The following is a 22489-nucleotide window of genomic DNA, read 5'->3' on the forward strand; positions in this document are numbered from 1 at the left end:
CCTCCCGCCCTCCCCGATGATACTATTACAGCACGGGACGCGCCGTCTTGGAGGGGGGCGATCTGTCACGTGTCGATTTCTGTTTAGTTCCTGTCTGTCCTTATTTGGTTCTTTTCCTGTTCTGATTATTTAGTTAATCATCATTCATTAGTTTCCACCTGTGTTAATTTAGTCTCATCATTTGTGCTCCTTTATATGCCTGTCTCATACGTTCATTCAGTGTCCGGTCTCCGTTACTTTTAGTGTGTTTTCTCCACGTTATGTTAATCTTCAATTAAAAGTTCCTGTTTGCAACAATTCTCTGAGTCTCCTGCGTTTCCCTGCCTGACACCCCATGACAGTCTCCTCTTACTGTCATTTATTTATCCTGTATTCCTGTTTGCAACAATTCTCAGAGTCTCCTGTGTTCCGTCTGTTTAATGCACATACCCGCCGCGCCGGCGCTCTTTCAGTAAAGATTTCAAATTAACGCAGACTGTCAGGGCGGGCCTTTATGCAAAAATGGAAAGGCTTGCGTGAATTTGTGACATTTACAGATAAGGATATGACCGTTAACTGAAAGTTTTTTACACTGAGGACGCACACACGTATCTGTCAAAGCGCCTGACAGGGCATGCCATTACGCTAATGCATCAGCTTGAAGCTTAAAATAAAGATTTCTCATGTTTTGGGCAGCTTGGATCACATACTTTTCCTGCAGGAACTCATTCTGTTTCCTTTAAATGCATTTTGTCCATAAAAATGTGTTATTCAGTGCTGTAATTTGATGCGACCAGCTGCAGTTGTACGTGCAACTGTGGGCAGACCCGACTAATCGATAATGAGAATCGTTGTCGATGATTTTCATTATCGATAATAATCAATTTTATCGATTAGTTGTTGCAGCCCCTCCTGTGTTCCGTCTGTTTAATGCACATACCCGCCGCGCCGGCGCTCTTTCAGTAAAGATTTCAAATTAACGCAGACTGTCAGGGCGGGCCTTTATGCAAAAATGGAAAGGCTTGCGTGAATTTGTGACATTTACAGATAAGGATATGACCGTTAACTGAAAGTTTTTTACACTGAGGACGCACACACGTATCTGTCAAAGCGCCTGACAGGGCATGCCATTACGCTAATGCATCAGCTTGAAGCTTAAAATAAAGATTTCTCATGTTTTGGGCAGCTTGGATCACATACTTTTCCTGCAGGAACTCATTCTGTTTCCTTTAAATGCATTTTGTCCATAAAAATGTGTTATTCAGTGCTGTAATTTGATGCGACCAGCTGCAGTTGTACGTGCAACTGTGGGCAGACCCGACTAATCGATAATGAGAATCGTTGTCGATGATTTTCATTATCGATAATAATCGATTTTATCGATTAGTTATTGCAGCCCTAGCCTGGGCGATAAAACGGTATCGATATTTATCGACGGTACACCTTCTTTGATGACAATATAAAAAAAAATTCGATATAGTGCACGATATAGGCATGTGCTATGAGTGATGCAGACAGCACACACAAACACGAACATGAGTGCTGTGCCTGCCTGTGATGAGGAGATTGTGAATAATAAAAAAAGAATATTAGTCGAATTTAAAATAAACATTTGCATTTGAATGCAAAAATAGTACAATCAAATGTTAGGTGTGCGTCAGGGAGCGTCATCAGTGGAGCACGAGATGTGGTGATGATGTAAGTGACGTTGTAGTTTAATGTTTTGTTAGTCTAGCCCACGAGATGAGTAGTTGCTGCATTATTCATTCAAAATATTAGAGAAATATAGTAGCTCAATGCGTAGAAGATCTTGATTAGGTTAAAACCGAAACCAAGCCATTCACATGCATATTCAGCGCATTTTCTAGACCAGGGGTCTCCAACCTTTTTTACACCACAGACCGGTTATGTTTGGAAAATATTCTCGAGGACCGGCTGGACGGGGTTGGGGGATATATATATATATATATATTAGGCTATTATATAGTATTATAACAGCATTATATAGTGGTTCAACGCATTATATTGTGTTTTTTTTTAGTCACAGATCGGACTATTTTTTCGGATAAGCAAGAAAAAAATATTTAAAGCACAGAGAATGACAATGCCGTGAAGGGTTTTTGACATGGCTAATTTTATGTGTATGTATACGCAACTCTGTATTTACGCACTGTCTGAAACACGTCTCTCTCTTGTGAGCGCTTTGATTGTGTGCGAGAACAGTGCGTGAGTAACGATTTGAGCTCTCTTTCATTTCTTTTTCTTGCCAATTTACACATACAAGTAAAATTACTTGTATGTGTAAATTGGCAAATTAATCTGCGAATCATGTGCGTGCCGAACGGTAGGGTCTCATCCATACCTATTACGGATCAACTGCGATCCATTTAACTCCTAATATGTGACAGATCAGAGCAATCTTTCATTTACTTATTTAACATGAAATTGTCAAATTGCTACTCCATATCAATCGGACACAAAGAAAATACAGAATAATTAGAACAATCATTAACATAAGTAAATAACAGAGTGTCATACACATTTTTCTCAGAAAGTTCTTGCGACCCAGTAGCAATTCTTCCACGGCCCGGTACTAGGTCGCGACCCGGTGGTTGGGGACCTCTGTTCTAGACAGACAAATATGACTGCTGCACTCGCACGTCACACAAGAGATGTATAGAAAGCCATGCAAAGTTAAAACAGTTTAAACGTTTAGAAAACACGTCACGAATTTGTGGAGGTTTATTCCTTTTCACTGCGTCTCATATGTTTTTAAAGGCAATCTGTGTGATCAGTGCTTCGGCTCTTTGTATTAAGCAATGCATAAATACGTGATGCTGTTTTGTTCATAATTGTTTATGCAATTTATGAAATTATATGTGTTTGACTGTTAAAACAAAAAATGTGTTGTTTGTCTAAATAAATTGAGTTAATTTAAAAATACAGTGGTTAAATGTAAAAAAATTTTTCTATTGCTCTTTGTCTTAAAAAAAGGTTATAGAAAATGTCAATAATTATCGATACCGAACGATATGAAACATTATATCGTTGATACATTTTTTAGCTATATCGCCCAGCCCTAAATTGGGGAAAATGTATTACATTAGAAAAATGCAGAAAGAAGACTTTTGGAGCCCAATGTATTTTAATAACTGACAGCATTGCTTCATGGAGCCTTGCTCATGTAGGTAAGCTGATTTAATATTTGATCATGACCAGATCTGTCCAATCTCAAATATACAGATTACTTTTGATCCCACTAAGATGCTAAGAGAAGTATTACTGTCTGGCATAATCATATTTGTGCATCCATCATAATTTTGCTTGAAATCAAGAGAAAGAGGAAACTACTGCAGTCGTGTCTGTCGTGTGCACAGTAACATCTTTTAAAAAAAAAAATTTTACAATCATTTTGTTGGCTTGATTGGTTTCTTTATGATGCCCTTGAGATTTCACCTAATTACAGAGAATGAATGGATTCCTGAATGAAATCTTCCACTGGGATAAAAAACAGTGGTTTCTGCTGCACTACATTCCAGTGCTTATGTAAAAACGGAGGGGCAGACATCTTTGTTTTCACTGAACATTCATTTGAAATATATTAGCATGAGACAGACAGGATCCAACAACTTCTTCGTAAATCTGTTTGCATGGCCTTAAAGGAGACATATTATGCCCCTTTATACAATATATAATATAAGTCTCTGGTGTCCCCAGAATGTGTCTGTGAAGTTTCAGCTCAAAATACCCCACAGATCATTTATTATATCATTTTGAAAATGCCTATTTTGAGTGGAAGCAGAAACACGCTGTTTTTCGGGCCTGTCTCTTTAAATGCAAATATGCTGCTGCTCCCCGCCCCCTTTTCCAGAATAGAGCTGCGCCATTACAGCTCGGACCTGCTAAAAACATCTGTTTTGGTTCTGATTATCATGTTTATCGCACTGAAATCATGCGTTTTAAACCATATGAGTTTAAACTTCTGATATATGTTTTCTGAGCGCACATACCTGAAGCACATGGACAGAAAGCGGCCACCACACAGCATGTAGGTACTAAACTAAGTTCTCATTCGCACACAAGTTTACGTTAAAAACAAAGTTATCACGATTATCAATATTATCACGGTTTTGTTAAAATTAGGTGAAACCGTTCAAAAGGAACTGATACACACACTGAAAACTTCAATAATTTCAATAAGTTTTATATTTGAAAATCAACAAACAACAAATACAATTAGCAGCTAGGCTTTCACGTTTCCTTGGTTGGTAGATGCACCGGGGACCTGATTATAGCACTTAAAACCTGGAAAAGTCAGATTTTCATGATATGTCACCTTTAAGTTAACCAGCTTCCAGCTTGTGAAATTTTAATTAAGAAGTGCATCCTCACACAAGTCAGGGTAACTCTCAAAGTAACCTGCGACACAGGCCTGCCAGACTTTCACATCTAATGACTAGCCTCATCCCAACAAAGAACAAGTGATAAACAATTCATTTCCTCTCCTTATTGGAAAATAGTTTTGATCAGTAACCTTCCATTACTGGCAATGTGGATATCAGTTTTCCAAGACTGAACCAAAACCTCTCCAAATTTCTGAGGAAAGTGAAATCTTCTTGAAAATCAACTTAAACAGAGCGGTGAACCACAAAATGCCCGCATTGCTTGCAGTAATGTGCACTACTTTATACTCATTAGCACTCATTAACACTTATTAACACTCATTCCCACAAAATCTACAGCTAATGGCTTGATAAACCTAAGCGGAGAGCCTGCACTAATAGAAAAACTACAAGGGTTGATGCATAAGAATTTACGGATTTGCGTGTTGACAAATGTTGCTTAGATCTGCCCCGAAAGTTAACTGATGCAGTTGCAAAACTCACTTATTTCCATACATGTTTAATGAGTTTAAACTACAAGCCATTTTCATTTAACATGAAACACATAAGTCTGTAAATGTAGTTGAGAAACTTTGTTATAAAAGGCAGCAAAAATCATTCCAAATCAATAAAGCACCATGGGTAGGTAAATATCCCCCAATCATTTTGATTTCCTTTGAATGATTTCCTGAAATAAATGAATCTATAAAAAGAAATCTATAAATAAATATAAGCCTTACAAGCAGCGTTCATTACCTTAATACAATAATTCTGCCATGGTTCAAACCTCTAGAGTATTGATTTTATTTTATTTCATTTTTCACATTCACATTCACATTTCACATTCATTTATTCGTTTTTTTCAGTCACCATGTGAAAATTCAAATCACTTAAAAAAGTAACAGCATTTTATAATTTGAGGCTTTTTTAAAGGTTTCTTTTTTATTTAATTATATTTCTCTTTCAAGTGAGAAATAAGCATTTTAGTCATTAAATATTTATTTGGTTATGACTATACCTCATTTGAATTCATTCTGGATCATTATGCATAATGTTATAATGCCTGTCTGAAACCAGATACCTTTATACACACAAAAATAAATAAATAAATAAATACATACATACATAAATTGACTTAGAAAAGTAAATGACTAAAGATAAAATTATTATGTTTTTAATTATATTTCTATTTCAAGCAAGAAATAAGCCTTTTTAGCCATTATATATTTATTTGGTTATGACTATACTCTATTTCAATTGTTCTTGATCAATGAATTTGCTCTAGATCATTAGGCATCACTTATGGCGCTTTTCCACTGCATGGTACGGCACGGTACGGCTGATTGGCCGGAGAGTAATTTGAAGTATTAAAAAAATAATATTTTTTTATATATATATCATTTGAATTTGTTCTAAATCATTAGGCATGATGATGTTATGATGTCTTAGAAATGAATGAATGAATGAATGAATGAATGAATGACACTGACTGACTGCCCGGCAGTAAGTGGACTGGACACAGCCCATATTTTGGACATCTTCCTAATCTAACGCATCTGGTTCTCATCAGGCAGATAGTAGAGTGCTTCATGAATCATGACCTCGATTGGACGTGTCAAATAAGAGACATCCAAAATATGCCGTGTTGGGTGTATTCCAAATACAGTTTGAGAGGATTTTGACTATACTTTGCTGTAAGACTTCATTATAACCTCAAAGTCTCTGTCAATCAACATCTGCTAGAGGCTATTTGCTTCATAACAGCTATAAAAATCAGTAAGGATGGAGAGCTGCTTCCAGAGTCAATAAATAATATATATAATAAATAATATATATGATTGAAGCATAAAAATGCATCTTGAATATTGTGCAATAGCAGTTGGCATTTATTAGCATTACATAAGTCATTATTTGAGACTGGTATGAATATGCTAATGTTTTAACTTCACAGTGTATAGGTATATGGGAATTATCACCTATCGCATAAAATGTGCTGGAAGCCATCACTAGTATTTCAGTGTCCAAAGTGTTAAATTACTGTTTAGCTGTTGTTCTCGAGGGAAGACACAGTTCTTGTGATTGATAGCTTTGTTTTTATGGTTCTGTAGTGACGCTTTGAGAGTCACTAATCTTGCCTTCCTGCTTTCAGGACTTTAGCTCACACTGGTCCTCAAGAGAGAGAGGCTACATCCATTGATTCTTTTTACCCCAGTTACTTCCCGCCATTAATTATTCATTAACATATGCATTTTACCCAATCTTAGCCACTAGACTTGCTATTATTAGTCTTTTCCTTTTCAGCCCAGTATTATTTTTGGCCACTGTCTATAACTTGCCCTGCATAAGCAACAATGATTTCATTCAAAACGGCAGTGGGCTTGCAGTAATGCATTGCATGGTTAGTCAACCATCTGTAAAAAAACTAAACAGAAACCCACAGGTAGCAGAAAGCCAACTACACAACACAAAAAAGGTATTTCAAAGGAGAGAGAAAAGAAAAAAAACAGAACTTTATAGTGCTGTGTGGGCTATGTAAGCCTATTGGTTCTCCCCATGAGCATATCCACATATCTGTCATGCTTGAGAACTTGAGTGGAAATCCCGCTGAAAACCTTACAAAATTAGCAGCAAGACAGCAAAGAATGGTGCAAAGTTTTTTTGCTGTGTCACATCTAGTTTATTGAAAACATGAGTGTGTACAAGATGTGTGCAAGACAAAAGTGTTGGAATATTTATGTGTGCCCCCAGTGAAATCTTTTCTCAAATTAATGTTTTTCCAGTAATCAGAGCCTATTCAAAGACGACCTTACAGATTTTACAGCCATGTGCATTTTGAAAGCAACTTCCAAAAGAAATTATTTGGATTTTAGGTTGCAGTTATTATTGTAGTAAATTGTTTGCTCAAAATACTGTGGAGAAAAACACTCACAGTGGAAAGTGTGCCAGTCAAATCAAGTCACGCCTCTTGCAGATCAATTGCTTTAAACAGAAAATTCTGTCAGCAACTACCTATCCACATCTCACTCAAAACTCCTGAGATATTTTCCCTATGCAACAAAAGGAGCTGCTGTTGTAAAAGTGTGTTACGACCTGGCGTGGCTCCTGCTCATGTAATTATATTTGACTGCCGCTAGGTGGTGTTCTTGTCCTGTTTTGTGTGTGTCTTGTTGTATGTTTGCAGGGTGGAGTTGAGCGACAGGTGCCATGGATTATTGGTGATCAACAAATGAATAAGACGACGCTCCTTTTTCCAGTGTGGGGGCTTTGGCTTGGACTTGAAACCTCTCTTCCACCAGAGATTCTTTTTGTGTTATTTGTTTTTTTGTAATTATTTTAAGTTTTGATTTGTGTTGTAACTGTTGACTTTGTACTTTCTTTCTTGTTACTTTAATAAACATGTATTCTTGAATTAACTTAATTTGCTTGTGGCTTCCCAGTTAATTGTTACACTGCTTTGAGCCATGCGGGTTGTAACAAGTGTCAAAACTGCTTTCCATTCAACAAAATTCATTAAGTTTAGTTGCAATTTTACTTGGTTTATTAAAAAAAATTATTATTCACCTAAATTACATGGGGGTTTGAACTCTTAAATTACGCCTAACTAAAACAAAAAATTTAATCCACACACATACATATTCAAATGTAATTAGAAAATATATATTTTTGTTTTATTCATAGATATTTTATTCATAGATACGCAAGGGCTGGACAATAAAACGATAACGATAATTATCGCGATATAATTTTCCTTGATAAAACAATAACAAGAGTTAGATAAATGTTCAATATAATGTTTATGCACCAAAAGTGTAATGATACCTTATAGTTACATTTTTACCATGGAGCTGCTATATGTTTGGTTTTAACGGTGGTTATCATTATCTAAATGTATAACTACTATGGAAGACCAATGGTTAATTTTAATAAAACTCAAACAGTTAGAATAATTAAATCTCACCATATAAAAATTAGCTTGTTACGATTTTTACAGGTGTTACTGTTTTTGATAATGAACATAAATTTACATCTGCATCCTAACTGAAACTACTACTGTCAACCCAAGCTACTGTCAAATGTGCATTTCTAAGAGACATTTTTTGAATATTGCAGCCTGCACTGCAAACTGTGTTGAAGATACGCGTCATCAAAGTCAGGCAACACAGTGGCGTACGGGATACCCAGGCAGCCACCACGGTACGTGGTACATCCCAGGACATTCTAAAGTGCATTCACAAATCACACAGAGCATGTTATTGCTTTGAAAAACGCAAGACGCGGCAGTGGAATTGAAAAAAAATGCAAGGTCTCTTTTTTTCAAACTTCTTTTGACTTGAGCTCTGCATTTCGGGATCACTGTGTCATGCTCGAGGCACAGCAAAAGATGTGAGATGTGAGCACAAAGGTAGTGCAGTGGAGTGGAAAACCACGTGAAACTCTTAATATGACTTAATGTTCTAAAACAACCAGGGAAAGTCAATTTTCTCTCACATTTCACTTGTCATAAACACTATACTTCAAAGACAACAGCACCATAATCAAAGTGGATATTTTTATGCTTAACATGTCTTATGCATTAAGATCAAACTCTGCTGAAGAGCCCAGAATATGAACGCAACGCGAAACATTTTATGTTAAGCATTTACCTCCCACTGTAAAAAGTGGTAACGTGCAATTTGTTATGCTAACGAGCTTTTTCTACCTGTCCTTACCCTTACATTTAGTTTTGCCTTCACATTCATAGACTAAATATTTATTCCCGCAGGGATTTCACCAGGGACAGATTTAGGATTTCATCCTCAGGGGGGTTTAGCCCTCAGAGACCATTAGATACAAAGATACAATTTAAGACTTAACTAACTGTATTTACATGGATATTTGTCAAGACAGCCATTCTGACATAATTTTGTATTTGCATTTTGTTATTAGCACGCTGTATGAGCTGCGTCTCGTGAAACGATCCATCACAGTGCGTGAGTAACGCATTGAGATCTCTTTTTTTTTTTGCTTGAAAACACTTTAATGTTTAAACTGACAAGACTTTAAACACGTGAGAATGATAAACTTTCTTGAGGAAGCAGCACTGGCCCGATCGTTCAGATAGCTGATTATAGTATTAGAGGTGCAGATATGACAGAAAAGGCTGAAGCCCACCTAAAAAATATATTCAGTGTCGCAGCAGGTGCTTTTTTCATCTACCCGGTCTCATGGCACATACGTACCAGGGGGCATATTTTTGCAAGACGCGAAATACGTACCAATAAGTACATATCACTGCAGTTTCCAAAAAAAAATGAACACTAGAGGCAGTAAAACTCTGACACCTTTTAAATTATTTTCACACAGAGTATGATTTACAGAGTTTCGATTAATAAAGCATAATTTTCGCACAATTACTTGAAGAGTATTATGTTGTGACTTCAAAACATTTTTAATATGCTGGGAGATTTGAAAACTGATGCTTTTGATTGTTAGCACCGCACATATCCAGCTTCATATCAATGGGTATTTCATAGACGGTAGGTTTGTTCGGTAGCTCACGGAGTACAGAGACGTACTTGAGACGTGAGGAGCTCCGTTTCGAATCCCGTGTAACTACGGTTCAACAAAACAGTTCAAATCTGCATATAAGGAAGTTAAAATGGCACGGTTGGAAACATGCAGTAAGGTACGTAAAAACGGTGTTGCAGAAATGTACGCAGAGGTACGTATTTTTATGAGACTGGGTTGTTTTTCATACATGACATCACTGCTGGTAGGAGGGGCCCCACCTCATTCTTTCCTTGGGGCCTCACAGATGTGAGGTTCGCCACTGGCAACACAAACCACCTGCATTGGTGGTATAGTGGTGAGCATAGCTGCCTTCCAACCCATTGACCGGGGTTCGATTCCCGGTGCATTTCCTTAAGGGGAAGTCGTGGCCTAATGGTTAGAGAATCGGACTCGTAACCCAAAGGTTGCGGGTTCGAGTCTCGTACCGGCAGGGATTGTGGGTGGGGGGAGGAAATGTACAGCGCTCTCTTCCACCCTCAACACCACAACTGAGGTGAGACCCTTGAGCAAGGCACCGAACCCCCAACTGCTCCCCGGGCGCCGCAGCAACAATGGCTGCCCACTGCTCCGGGTGTGTGTTCACGGTGTGTGTGTGTGTTCACTGCTGTGTGTGTGCACTTTGGATGGGTAAAATGCAGAGCACTAATTCCGAGTATGGGTCACCATACTTGGCCACATGTCACGTCACTCAACCTGTTTTATGATTTGAAACAATGTCACTCATTAGAACAGGGGTTTTCAAACCTGTCCTGGAGGACCCCCAACCCTGCACATTTTGTATGTCTCCCTTATCAGACACACCCAATTCAGGTCTTGCAGTCTCTACTAATGAGCTAATGAGTTGAATCAGCTGTGTTAGATGAGGAAGACATAACAAATGTGCAGGGCTGGGGGTTTGAAAACTCCTGCATTACAACATGCACAAACTAAGAAATTATTTTTTCTATTAAAGGGGTCATAGGATGCTACATGCACTTTTACAAGTTGTTTGAACTGAAATGTGTGTTGGCAGTGTGTGTACACAACCACCCTATAATGATAAAAATCCACCCAGTGTTTTTTTTAAATCTGGTTAAATAAATTCCCCTTTCTCAAATCGAGCCGATCTCAGATCTACAGAAGAAGTGAGTATGTTTTGTAATGAATCTTTGCAAATCGCCTTTCCTAATAATGTGCTAATTAGCAAGTTTCACGATGAATACAGCTAAAGTAAACAGTCTGTGAGAGCAGCTCGGAAGAGAGGGGCGGGGTCAGCAGAGCTCATTAACATTTAAATGAAAATACTACAGAAACGGCTTGATCTGAAAAGAGCTGTATTTGACAGGGTAAAAAAAGGTGTTTTTTACACTACCATTGAGAAATTTTAACCAAACTATGTTACAGACTTTTCATTAAGACCCTAAAGTATCATATCAACTTGTGGAAAATAGGCATCCTATGACCCCTTTAAGATATTTATTTTCTTAAGGAAAAATTACTGGAAAAGTGTAAAGAATTCATAAACGTGAAATGTTCGTCATGTTCTGACCATAAAGAGTAGTTTAAAACCACAATTATCGGTCTGGTTTCTACCACTTTCACTTACGAGCAAAAATCTGCTGATATGATAAATTAAAAATAAAGTTTTGAAATTTATCATGATACTTTTAAATTTTTGCCGTGATAATTTTTTGGCCATATCGCCCAGCCCTAAGATACATTATTCAAAAGTGTTTTGTTTTCTTTTAAGAAATTGATATTTTTATATTCTGCAAAACTGCATTAAATTGACCAAAAGTGAAAGTAAAAACATTTACACTGCTACATAAGATTTCCATTTCAAATAAATGCTGTTCTTTTTAACTTTCTAGACATCAAAGAATCGTGACAAAAAAAAAAAAAAAGTTTTACTACAAAAATATTAGTTTTTAATTCAGTTGTTGTTGTTAATTAATATATTAGAATGATTTCTGAAGGATAAGTTACACTACACACTGCAGTTATGGCTGTTGAAAATTTTGCTTTTACATTAATACAATTTAATTATAAAATATATTAAAATGGAAAATAATCATTTTAAATTGAAATAATATTTCACAATATTTTACTGTATATTTGATCAAATAAATACAGCCTTAGTGAGCATAGCATAAGAGACTTTCAAAAAATATTTCATAATCTTACAAACTCCGAACTATAAGTATGTAGGCCAGGATCAAACCCTAAAAATCATTATTATTTCAGGAAACACATAAAATCTCAGTTAGAGGAATTGATTTGGGTTTTAAAAATTGTTACAGTTGTGTAATCACTTGCGTTATGCATGTCATTTCTGTTTAGCAGTTGTGCTGAGTTTGCTGTATGTTGCCTTAGTCTTTAATATCTTACAGAACATGGCATAGTAAATGTGCTACACAAACCAGGAGCGGAGTGTCGATAAATAATTCAGGGAAATGTGTAAAGAAGGCTGTTGTATTCCACATTAACAGTAATGCTTAACAACCGCAATGTGCTTTGTACATCCCAAGGTTACTCTGCTGATGATTGCTTCCAAGGTGTGTTAGAATAGTGTGTAGAAAGAGTGGAGTAACTGAGCTTTTTTGCACGATAAGACCAATCGCATGAAGATCTACATGGCAGCCAATAACATATGTCACAACTCACGAGTTCAACGGTTCCCCCAACCCTTCCCTTCAGAAATGCCACAGGAAATGCAAACACATCTTGAATATTGTACAACTCTTTCTATAGTCCTTTAAGTGGCTGCTTGTAAGAGGTGTGAATTGTTTAGAGTAGAAGCCAGAGGAACTGAGAATGGCCCTTTCACAGTGGTCAGTCCAACTCCAACCTGGAGGAAACTGTCACAGGCAACTTGTGAACTCTGTTTAACAATGAGTCATAATGTGTATAATGCCATTTTCATCCTCCCCCGCCACCTCAAATATACTTCCGGTTTACAAAGTCCAATGTTATACAACAGTAACAGTCAGTATGTGACCATAGGATACATTTCAGATGCAGAAAAATGTGGTCATTAAATTTAAATTAGACTATTAAAGTGTGTACAACTTCTAAAGTAAAATTAGTGCTTGATCTCCATTCCTGCAGGGTCCAGCCTTAATAGAAATGTCTGACCTAATGTACAATGAAACTGAAGCAGTCTGTTGTGGTCAGATAACCAGAATGCATTTGATTATTCTATCAGTATTGGTAAAATATAAGCAAATCTTCTATGGACAGATGGGAACTAGAAGCTAAAAAAACACTTCAATATTAGCAGCTCAGATTAAGACTGGAAAAGCAGAGAATGGAAGCATTTAGCTGAAGTGATATTATCAGCTGACCACTTAGTCGACTGTCTGTGTAGATATGAGCCTGGAATTAATGGAAGGGCTGCATATGAAATACGAAACAGAGAGCCATCACACAGGGTAAAAAGTATATAAATATTAGAAAAATATCCATACATCTTCAATCAAAACATGCTGACATTAGATCCAACAGTGCACCAACAGTTGTACTGAATTACATGAACTAAAAGCTTATAGACCTCTTAGATGTCTTACTATTGGAGCCCTCTTTTTCATTTCAGTCTAAGTGGCCTGTTGGGATGCTGTAATATAGTGCATTAGTCTCGCTGTACTATAAAACATTTATCCAGTGGAACAATGTGATTTCGTACCAAACCAGTGCAGCCTTTCCAATTAACATCTTCATTAGAGTTGACTGAGAAGTAATTCTTATTAATTTTGAAATAGAAAACAAGTTCAGTTATTTTGTTCACCAATAGATAACAGCGGCCTTCTTAATATTTGCTCTATTTGATTATAAAATCAGTGTAAGAAGCACAAAGCTAAGTTATGTTAACAAAACCTTTGATCAGGCAAATGCAACAAGGGAAAAAAATGAAAAAGCTGTCATGGGAACACTAGGAGTAACATTACATGAATTGGAGATTGATATGAGTTAAGCATACAGTCAGGGTGCGAACTACGGGGGAGCTAGGGGGAGCTCGGCTCCCCTTAATAAGACATGGGCTCCCCTGAAAACGTGATTTGTGAAATTTTGGGGGGTCTCAACAAATATTGACAATGTGTTATTTTGACATGCAATTTCAGTTTTGTGTAATGTGATCATCGTGGATTATTATGTGTAAAATTGCAAAAATATCATTCATCCATGCATGACGGCGATTTAAACCTAATTAACTTCAATAAAGATAAAAGCAAGTAGTGCATACACTTGCAGCTGTTATGTATCTTAGTAAGTCATTGTAAGCCTTCATTCACGCGCAAGCGCACAGACCCCCCCCCGTAAAAAAAACAACAAAAAAACAAGTGGGCTCCCCCAAAGTCCAAGTTGAAGAAAAGAACAAGAAAAAACATGCTGCCGCTAAAAGACAGTCTGCAAAGAAGGTCAGTTAACTTTTTGCAAATACTGGTTACATTTTTATAATTAATATTTCAAATAAACAAAACCAAACAAAAAAACAATTAAGTTAGAAAAGACCAAAACCACTTCACAATGCTCTTGAATGACAATTAGAGTACCACCATACGAAGCAATAAGAACCTGCTAAAATCAGAGACTCACTTGTAATGATATTAGCAGATAAAACATTCTATGGAATTAAGGGACCTTTATCCATTTTTTTTGTACTGTTTGTTGTGGAAAATCTACAGAATGGACCCGTTTCACATTTTCGGGGATCTCAAAACCTTAAGTCGTCATAGTTGGGTAATTTTGAATGGTCAATAACTGTCCAGAGAAAGTTTGAATGCTTGCTTGACAAACCCTATCTTAAAGTTTTGAATAATGTTTAAAAAGCCTTTCAGTTTGAAGGTGTATATGCCTTCATATGCCTTTATGGTTATATGACTTATAACCACCAGACAGAGAAAATGCTAGAAAAATAGAAGATAGACTTGATATGTTTTAACCCTTGTGAACCAGAGTGGAAGAACATTTCATTTTCCAGAATGCATTACCTGTGTTAAATTATTCTTCCTGTCATTCCAATTTAAATTCCAATTTAACTTCCTGTGAGGTGTGGTCAATTCAATTCAAATTCCAACTACAGAACTGAAATGGAGCAAATTCTTTAATTCTGCTAAACGTGTCAGATAATCCAAAACATTTAATGATTAACATGCTAGGGGTGGAGGATAGACATTTGCGACGGCTGTTTAAATACTGTTGAAATCTGTGGAGCATTCTCCAAGTGCAGAATCCATGCAAGCCTACTTAACAGTATGTTTCAATTGTTCAAAAAACCCTTATGATTCACCATGGAGCATGAGGGCATGAACTAGCATCCAGCTCCTAGATGTGAAGTATAGCCCACAACAGTCCCACATTTGCGCAGGTCATTACATAGGAATCAATTGTTTGTTCATATGCCACTCACAAATAGAATGCAACAAGCCAACACACTGTGAAACATGAACATAATCACACCATTTAACCAATGAATGTCAACTACTGTAAATATCATCCATTGAGTAACAGACAAATGGCTTTGTGCCATGATGAATATAAGGCATCCATGAAATCTGTATAAGCAAAGTGAAAAGAATAGCCTGAAGTTATTACCAGTTGCCTACTATAGGAACAACATGGAGTCCACAATATAAATAAATGGAAAAATGTGCATTTTAAGTTCCACTGCTGTCCACATGTGCTTGGCTTCAGGGGCTTTCAATCAACCTCTAGCAATAATTAAATGAGGTCATATGCACTGATTCCTGCCCATTTTTCTTTCTTATTAATCCAAACAGTCTTCCATTAAATAACAGTAAGTGTAGTGTATCATTGTAATCCATGTGACGTCAGATATAATAGGTTTCCCAGCCAATGTTTTATAGGTATAGCCTTCATCTCATTATGAGCAACCATTTGTAATATTCTGCAGGCAGAAGGACGCTGTTTCTATGTGGGTTTCTATGACAGAATGAATGGTTGACATGAGCAGCTTAACCTACATAAAATTCTGTCAAAGGGAATTTAATAACCTCACATCTTTTGAACTGTTACTGTTAAATCACACATCACATTTAATGGCTCCTCTTTACATTGAAACAGTGAAACTATTAAATCTATTTCCTTGATTGCCACTGACAGCACATAACATAAATTTGAAATATGTCATTTAGTCCTCAAGCATTAAAATATTATGTTAATAAGAAATTACATAGCAAATTATGTTAGTTAAAGGGTTCATATGATGCAATTTCAATTTTTCCTTTCTCTTTGGAGTGTTACAAGCTCTTGGTGCATAAAGAAGATCTGTAAAGTTGCAAAGACTAAAGTCTCAAATCAAAAGAGATATTCTTTATAAAAGTTAAGAGTCAGCCACGCCTACCTAAAACGGCTCGTTCTAACACGCCCCACATGTCTACCTCACTATGTGGGAAGATTTACATAACGCCGCCCAAATGTTCACTGTGTGCTTCGTTGTGAAAGCGAAACTACTTTGTTTGGTCTTCCAAAAGAGGACGATATCCGCTTCGTCATTCCTGGAGCTGATCCGTGCTGGTTGCTGAGGAAATACTACAACTTTGCGCTGTCGATAGCCGGATCGGCTTTCACCGTGGAGGAAGCGGAGTCCAGCCTGGAGTCGTCACATGTCCTTCCGGACGCTCCTTCGTCGAAATCGCCGGCCGCGCCGTTCTCAAGCCCACCCCCCTGTGTTCTGACTCAAAGACCGCTTGAGGTATTCGGCCAATCACAACGCACTGGATAGCTGGCCAATCACAGCACACCTCGCTTTTTCAGACCAATGAGCTTTGTAAAAATTGACGCGTTTCAGAAAGGCGGGGCATAGAGGAGAAACAATAATGTACAGTATGTGGAAAATAATGTGTTTTTTAACCTTAAACCGCATAAACACATTTCATTACACCAAATACACAAAATACTGTTCTTTTTAGCAGCATCATATGACCCCTTTAAATGCTTGGCAACAACAAAAAAAAAGCTATGGTATTGGAATTTTCCAAAGGACAAAATTCATAAAATTATTCTGTTTTAAGAGGTTTCTGAACTAGAGAAAGTTTCTGAACTGGTTTCTAAATTTGTAATTAATCTTTTGATTTAAAACTTTACTGTGACTTATAGTCACTGTAAAAATTTTAGATAAATATTGAGATATTACATTATTATTATTATTTTTAAATATTGTTAAAATGTAATGTTTTTAAATGTATAAAAGATTTTAGAAGTAAACAGTATGAATTGCCATATAGTTTACAGAAAAAATATTTACATTCATAATAATCAAGGTACTATGTATACTTTTCAGGTAAATTATTATTAAAATAATGTTGTTTATAAGTAAAAAATTATTCATTTAGTATTTTATGATAACATATTGTTAAAATGTATGAATAGACTTATAATTGTTGAAGAAAGAGATTCTCAGAATTTAGGAACCACCACATTTTTTCAGATTTATTAAAAAAAGTTTTGTCTTACTGTTATCAGTTATCCACATTGGATCTACCACATTTTATATTACTCAGTTAATATTTAGTGCATTACTTTTGTGTTATGCATTATCCCAGCAGTGTTCTGTATTGCTAAAACTGTGTTCTGTCTTTATCAAAGTTGTTATGGGTAGTTTCATTTGTACTGCCAGCTAACTGTATCAGCCAGTTCAGTAACATTCAGATTTGAATCTCAAATAGGTTGTTATATCAACATTATATAATTTAATGGCATATACAGTTATGAATTATACAAAATTAATCACCAAACTGCCATCCAGTTTAGCCCTTGAGACAACTTCCCCATGTGACAACTAACCACATACATACATACTTTGCAATAACGTTTACACAGTGATGGCCACAGATCTTTATGCTTTGATCAAGCAATGCATCCCCTAGTGATAACGACATTTCAACACGTTCTATCAATATCAGCAATTATGCTAGGCAACATGTTTCATTTAGAAGGCAGCTACATGCATAAGCCCAACACGAGGCAGAATGTGGCCATAGGCTACTGATGCCCCACAATGCACCTGTAACACAAGAACTGTCAATTGACATGTAAGCTATAGGGCCTACACCACACATGAACATCCACATCTAACATCTACCTCGCAAGGTCACGACAGCACTGTAAAGGCTATTGTACGTAGCCGCTACGTCTGTTTGTCTTACCGTATACTCCCTGGCAAAAAACGCCTTCAAATAGTGCGGCCAATAACCACAGGACAGCAAAGCTAATATCCATCTTCACGTTAGTCTGAACATATCCAGCTCCTCAGGCGGCGAACAGTTGAAGGCAGTACGTGCAGTCCAAATCTCCCACCTCGCGTGACCGTATCATCAAGAAACAGCTGAAGTAGTGTCAGTCAGAGATGTCTCACAAGTCATTTCTTGCCAATTCAATGCAGATGTTTTCACCAAATGGGTCTAGGAGGAGATATAAAGCTGTGACAGATGAGGAGGACGAGCATCAAACCTTCAGAGCGGGTCTCCTCCTCACACCTTCGCCGGCATTAAACACCGACGCGACTGGCGAAAGTAAATGACAGCGCCATGGGAAACACGCGCGATATTAATCGGTTACGCGCGCTGGCATCCACTTCGACGTTCCCAAAAGACAACACTGTGGGATTTAATGCGAAAAATAACCAATAACCGGCGAGAGTGAGACCGCCGCTTTCATCCTCTTCGTGGTCACAGGATGCCGGTGAGGCGGAAAGGCACGCCGAAAAAAGCTGCTCCTTGCTGCTGACGGGAGCGCTCCTATAGTAACACTATGATTCTTCGTCTCCAGCGGATAAAAAAGATGAGTCCGTTATTTCATAAGAGCTGTGTGGACCAGCTTTACTTCTTGGAAGTCTCTGGCCCCGGCTTGGGAAAAAAAAAACGATGACACATGAACAGATGTGTCAAGATGCCTATTTTCGGGATAAACCGTAGACTGGATGAAATGTGAAGGGTGGTCGGGCACGCTGCGCCATACGTACTGCGCTGGAACGCCGGAGCCCAGCTGGCTGACTACGTCAAAGAGCGCGTGAGTGAGCGCGCTCGGATCTCATTTGTATGAGAAGCACTCTCGCGCTGAGAACGTTCTCAGCAGAGCAACGTGAACTTCATTATACATTAAAGGCCGCTAGTCTAAACGGTATACATGCTTTCTGGCGTTCGTTCGTGCGTTTGGCGTTTTCTTTCACCGAAACGGAAGATGATGTAGCTGCTATTAATTTCGCCGCGCATCCTCCTCCCCTGTCGATTTTATGACTATCAAATGAATGGTTTTCCTTCCATTACCAGCATCTCGATCGCAACAGCGTGAGTGGCTGTGAGGCTATGAAACATTTTGTCATTAACTCAGGTAATGTTAATTTGACAATATATTTGAGCTAATGAAATCTGTTAGCAAAATGTACTGATGATGACACAGGTGGTGGAATAGAAGGCCACATGATGACTACATGTAGGCTATTCATCACTGGTTTCACTAGCAACAATAAATGATCAGTGACACTGAAAATAATGCTGTAAACATGAACTACATAACTAAAATGTACCACAAAACACTCAACTGTACATAACAAAAATAAGAAAAAAAACTTTAAAAGAGAGAGAGAGATAGAGAGAAACAATACGAGAATGGCCATTAATTATAAGGTAATTTATATTCTAAATGTTTTAAATTTATAAATTCATGTAATTAGAGCAATATTTTACTAAAAAACTCAAAATACTTAATATTTTTTACCCACAAAAAAAATCACAATTTTAATGTTTTACAATAATATACACATTTTCAAAGCAAATTATAAGTTTAAACTTATAAAAAACAGCTTTTTGTAATGGCCTTTACAAAAAGCTACCATAACCATACAGTACATCTTGGTTATAATAATTTTCAATTTGCACATAATATACCTGTACATACAACTGTCTATTGTTATATACCTGTACATACAATTGTCGATTTGTATATTTTTTATTCCTTATTTTACTTGTTCTATTTTTTATTTATTTTTATTTTTTATTATCTGTGTTTTTTTTTTTGTTCTGTCACTGTCATTCTGTTACACTGTGGAAGCTTCTGTCACGAAAACAAATTCCTCGTATGTGTAAACATACCTGGCAATAAAGCTCATTCTGATTCTGATTCAGATTCAGATAATATTTATATTCTATATTAATATTTATATGAAACATATGCAAGTCATATGCAGCCAAATTATCAATCGAGTGCTATGCATTGCAATATCTTATTCAACCAGTCAGCTTTGTCAAGGCTTCCCAGCAACTGAGAATTTGTTGGTTAACAAACTGTGCTGTACATATACTGCCATCTTCTGGAATAAGAAAAAAATAATTATTAAAGTTACATGAAAATTTAAGGAGAAGTGCAAAACAGGTGATTAAATTGAAGTGGTTGGGGGAAGAAGTTCTATAACCATAAAATTATTATTTTTTAGCAATCTGCACTTAACATTCAAACATTGTAGCTTAATATTATTAGTATTCTAAGAACTAGGAAATGACAGAAAATGTTATTGGTGGTCTCTAGACTTTATCTGAAACGACCACATGTACAAATCATTGATCACACAAGTGAAGTTACAAGTAATCATTACCAGTGTGTCTGTAGATTTTTAAGAAAAAAAATTAAGGCTTTTTAAGACCCCTTTTAAGACCTGCACAATTAAAATGCACCATATGAGTTCAACAACTTTACAGTTCAAATACAGGTTTTGACAAAAACAAATAGTTTTATACAATGATAAAAATGTTAACCTTTAAACCGTTTTAAGAAAAGGGATGATACATGATAAATGGTTATACTTATATTTATTTAAAAAATATCTATACCAAATTATAATTATTAAAATTTTAAATCTATATATTTCAAATGCATATAATCATTCATAATTTTGACTTATCTCTTTTGACTGCTCTGAAACTGTGAGTCTGTAAAACATGCAACAGCAAAACATTTTTAGTTTGAAACATCATCACATTAAACCATATAGTGATTCCTGTTTTTCCATCCCCAAATTTAAGACCTATTGAAATTATAATTAAGACTTTTCTTCACCATTTAAGATATTTAAGACTTTTTAAGGACCCGAAGGGACCCTTATTATACTGTGATTGGTTTCTTGAGGGCATTTTAAACGAGTTTGTACTTTTTTACAACCTAAATAATGGAGTGCACACCTTAGTGAGCCAAGAAGCTGGGCTGTCAGCCCACCAGCCCGGAGTTCAATTTGCATTTCAAGGAAGATGTATCTTAAGTGACAGATGTACTGTAACTGACAGACTAGTTCAGACTAGCTGCATTCGATCTCTCAAACTCTGCCAAGCTAGTGAGTTAGAGCACTACTGTTTTTTGTTCTGTGAACAACTTAAACTATAACCACATGATGAGACAACGTTACGTTAGCCAATTATTAGCCCATAGAGATGTTCAATTCCTAAGGAAGACGTGTTTAGGAATGACAGCCAACGTACTGTATCTGATGACCTGGCTTTGCTCCATTAGACAAACATAATGCTGTTCACCATTTAGATGCTGTGTGCAAATAAAAAAATCAATAGTAGACTTGATGAATTCTCAGTCAGGAACTCTGAGAAATTTGTTGAGGACATTTGGAATCACAGTCTTACCTAATGCAAATTAATTCCTAAACACATCTACACTAGATGTCTACTGCTCATTATTTTTATTGCTCTATTATTTTCCTATCAACTCTATAGCATTATTGGCTGACATAGTTATCATACTGTAAAATCATCACAAAATGATTTGGTGCTCAAGAAACATTTCTAATTGTCAATGTTGAAAACAGTGCTACTTAATAGGGCTGTCAAAAAAATTCAAAATAAAAATCCACATTCGAATGCAAAAACGTTGCATTCGAATTTTAGGTGTGTGTCAGACAGCCTTATCAGCGGCGCACGAGATGCGATGACGATGTAGGTGTCACTGCATTATAATATTTTTGTCAGCCTATCCAGTTAATAATCCCACTAGATGCGGTGCTGCTGCGTTGTTCATTAAAAATATTGCGGAAAAAGAAAACATCAATGCAGAGAAGATCTTGTTTACGTCAAAACTAAAACCAAGCCGTTTACACAGAACGCATATTTTCTAGAGGGACATCTATCACCATTGCACTCGCGTCTTGCACAAAAGAAATGTTTAGAAAGCCATGTAAAATTTATGCAAGTTTAACTTTGAAAAAACATATCTCGTGACTTTATGGCGGGGTTTTTTCCCCATCCCACTGCAACTCATGTTTTAAATGAAAAATGTACTCTGTGTGATTGGCTTTCGGTCCTGGTTTATAAACATTATTTTAAACATTATGCACTTTATTTCTACAGATAGTCATGTTATCTTATGCTTTGAATAAACGTGCATTAGTAATATTTTGCTCGATGCGCCCTCTTGTGGCCCCAGGAGAGAAATCCTTAACTGAAATTGTGTATTTTAAATTCGAATATAATTCGAATTTAGTTTTTCAGCCATTTTGACAGCCCTGTTTAATATGTGGAAACTATATACATTTATACAACTATTAAATATTTTTTTCAGTATTCTTTGATGAATAGAAAGTTCAA

General features: G+C 36.6%; 1 protein-coding gene across 1 annotated transcript in view; it reads right to left on the reverse strand.

Moving 5' to 3' along the window:
• LOC107733163 (MAM domain-containing glycosylphosphatidylinositol anchor protein 2-like) overlaps positions 1-18853 on the reverse strand; it is a 187528-nt gene extending 168675 nt beyond the window's left edge. Inside the window, exon 1 of the mRNA XM_016544695.1 lies at positions 18056-18853. Coding sequence (XP_016400181.1) covers positions 18056-18128 — 73 coding nt within the window. The 5' untranslated portion in view covers positions 18129-18853. The remainder of the gene's footprint in view (positions 1-18055) is intronic.
• Positions 18854-22489: the final 3636 nt, after the last annotated feature.

This window comes from Sinocyclocheilus rhinocerous, unplaced genomic scaffold (assembly GCF_001515625.1).
Source record: "Sinocyclocheilus rhinocerous isolate Xijiao unplaced genomic scaffold, SAMN03320098_v1.1 scaffold8, whole genome shotgun sequence".
NCBI lineage: Eukaryota > Metazoa > Chordata > Actinopteri > Cypriniformes > Cyprinidae > Sinocyclocheilus > Sinocyclocheilus rhinocerous.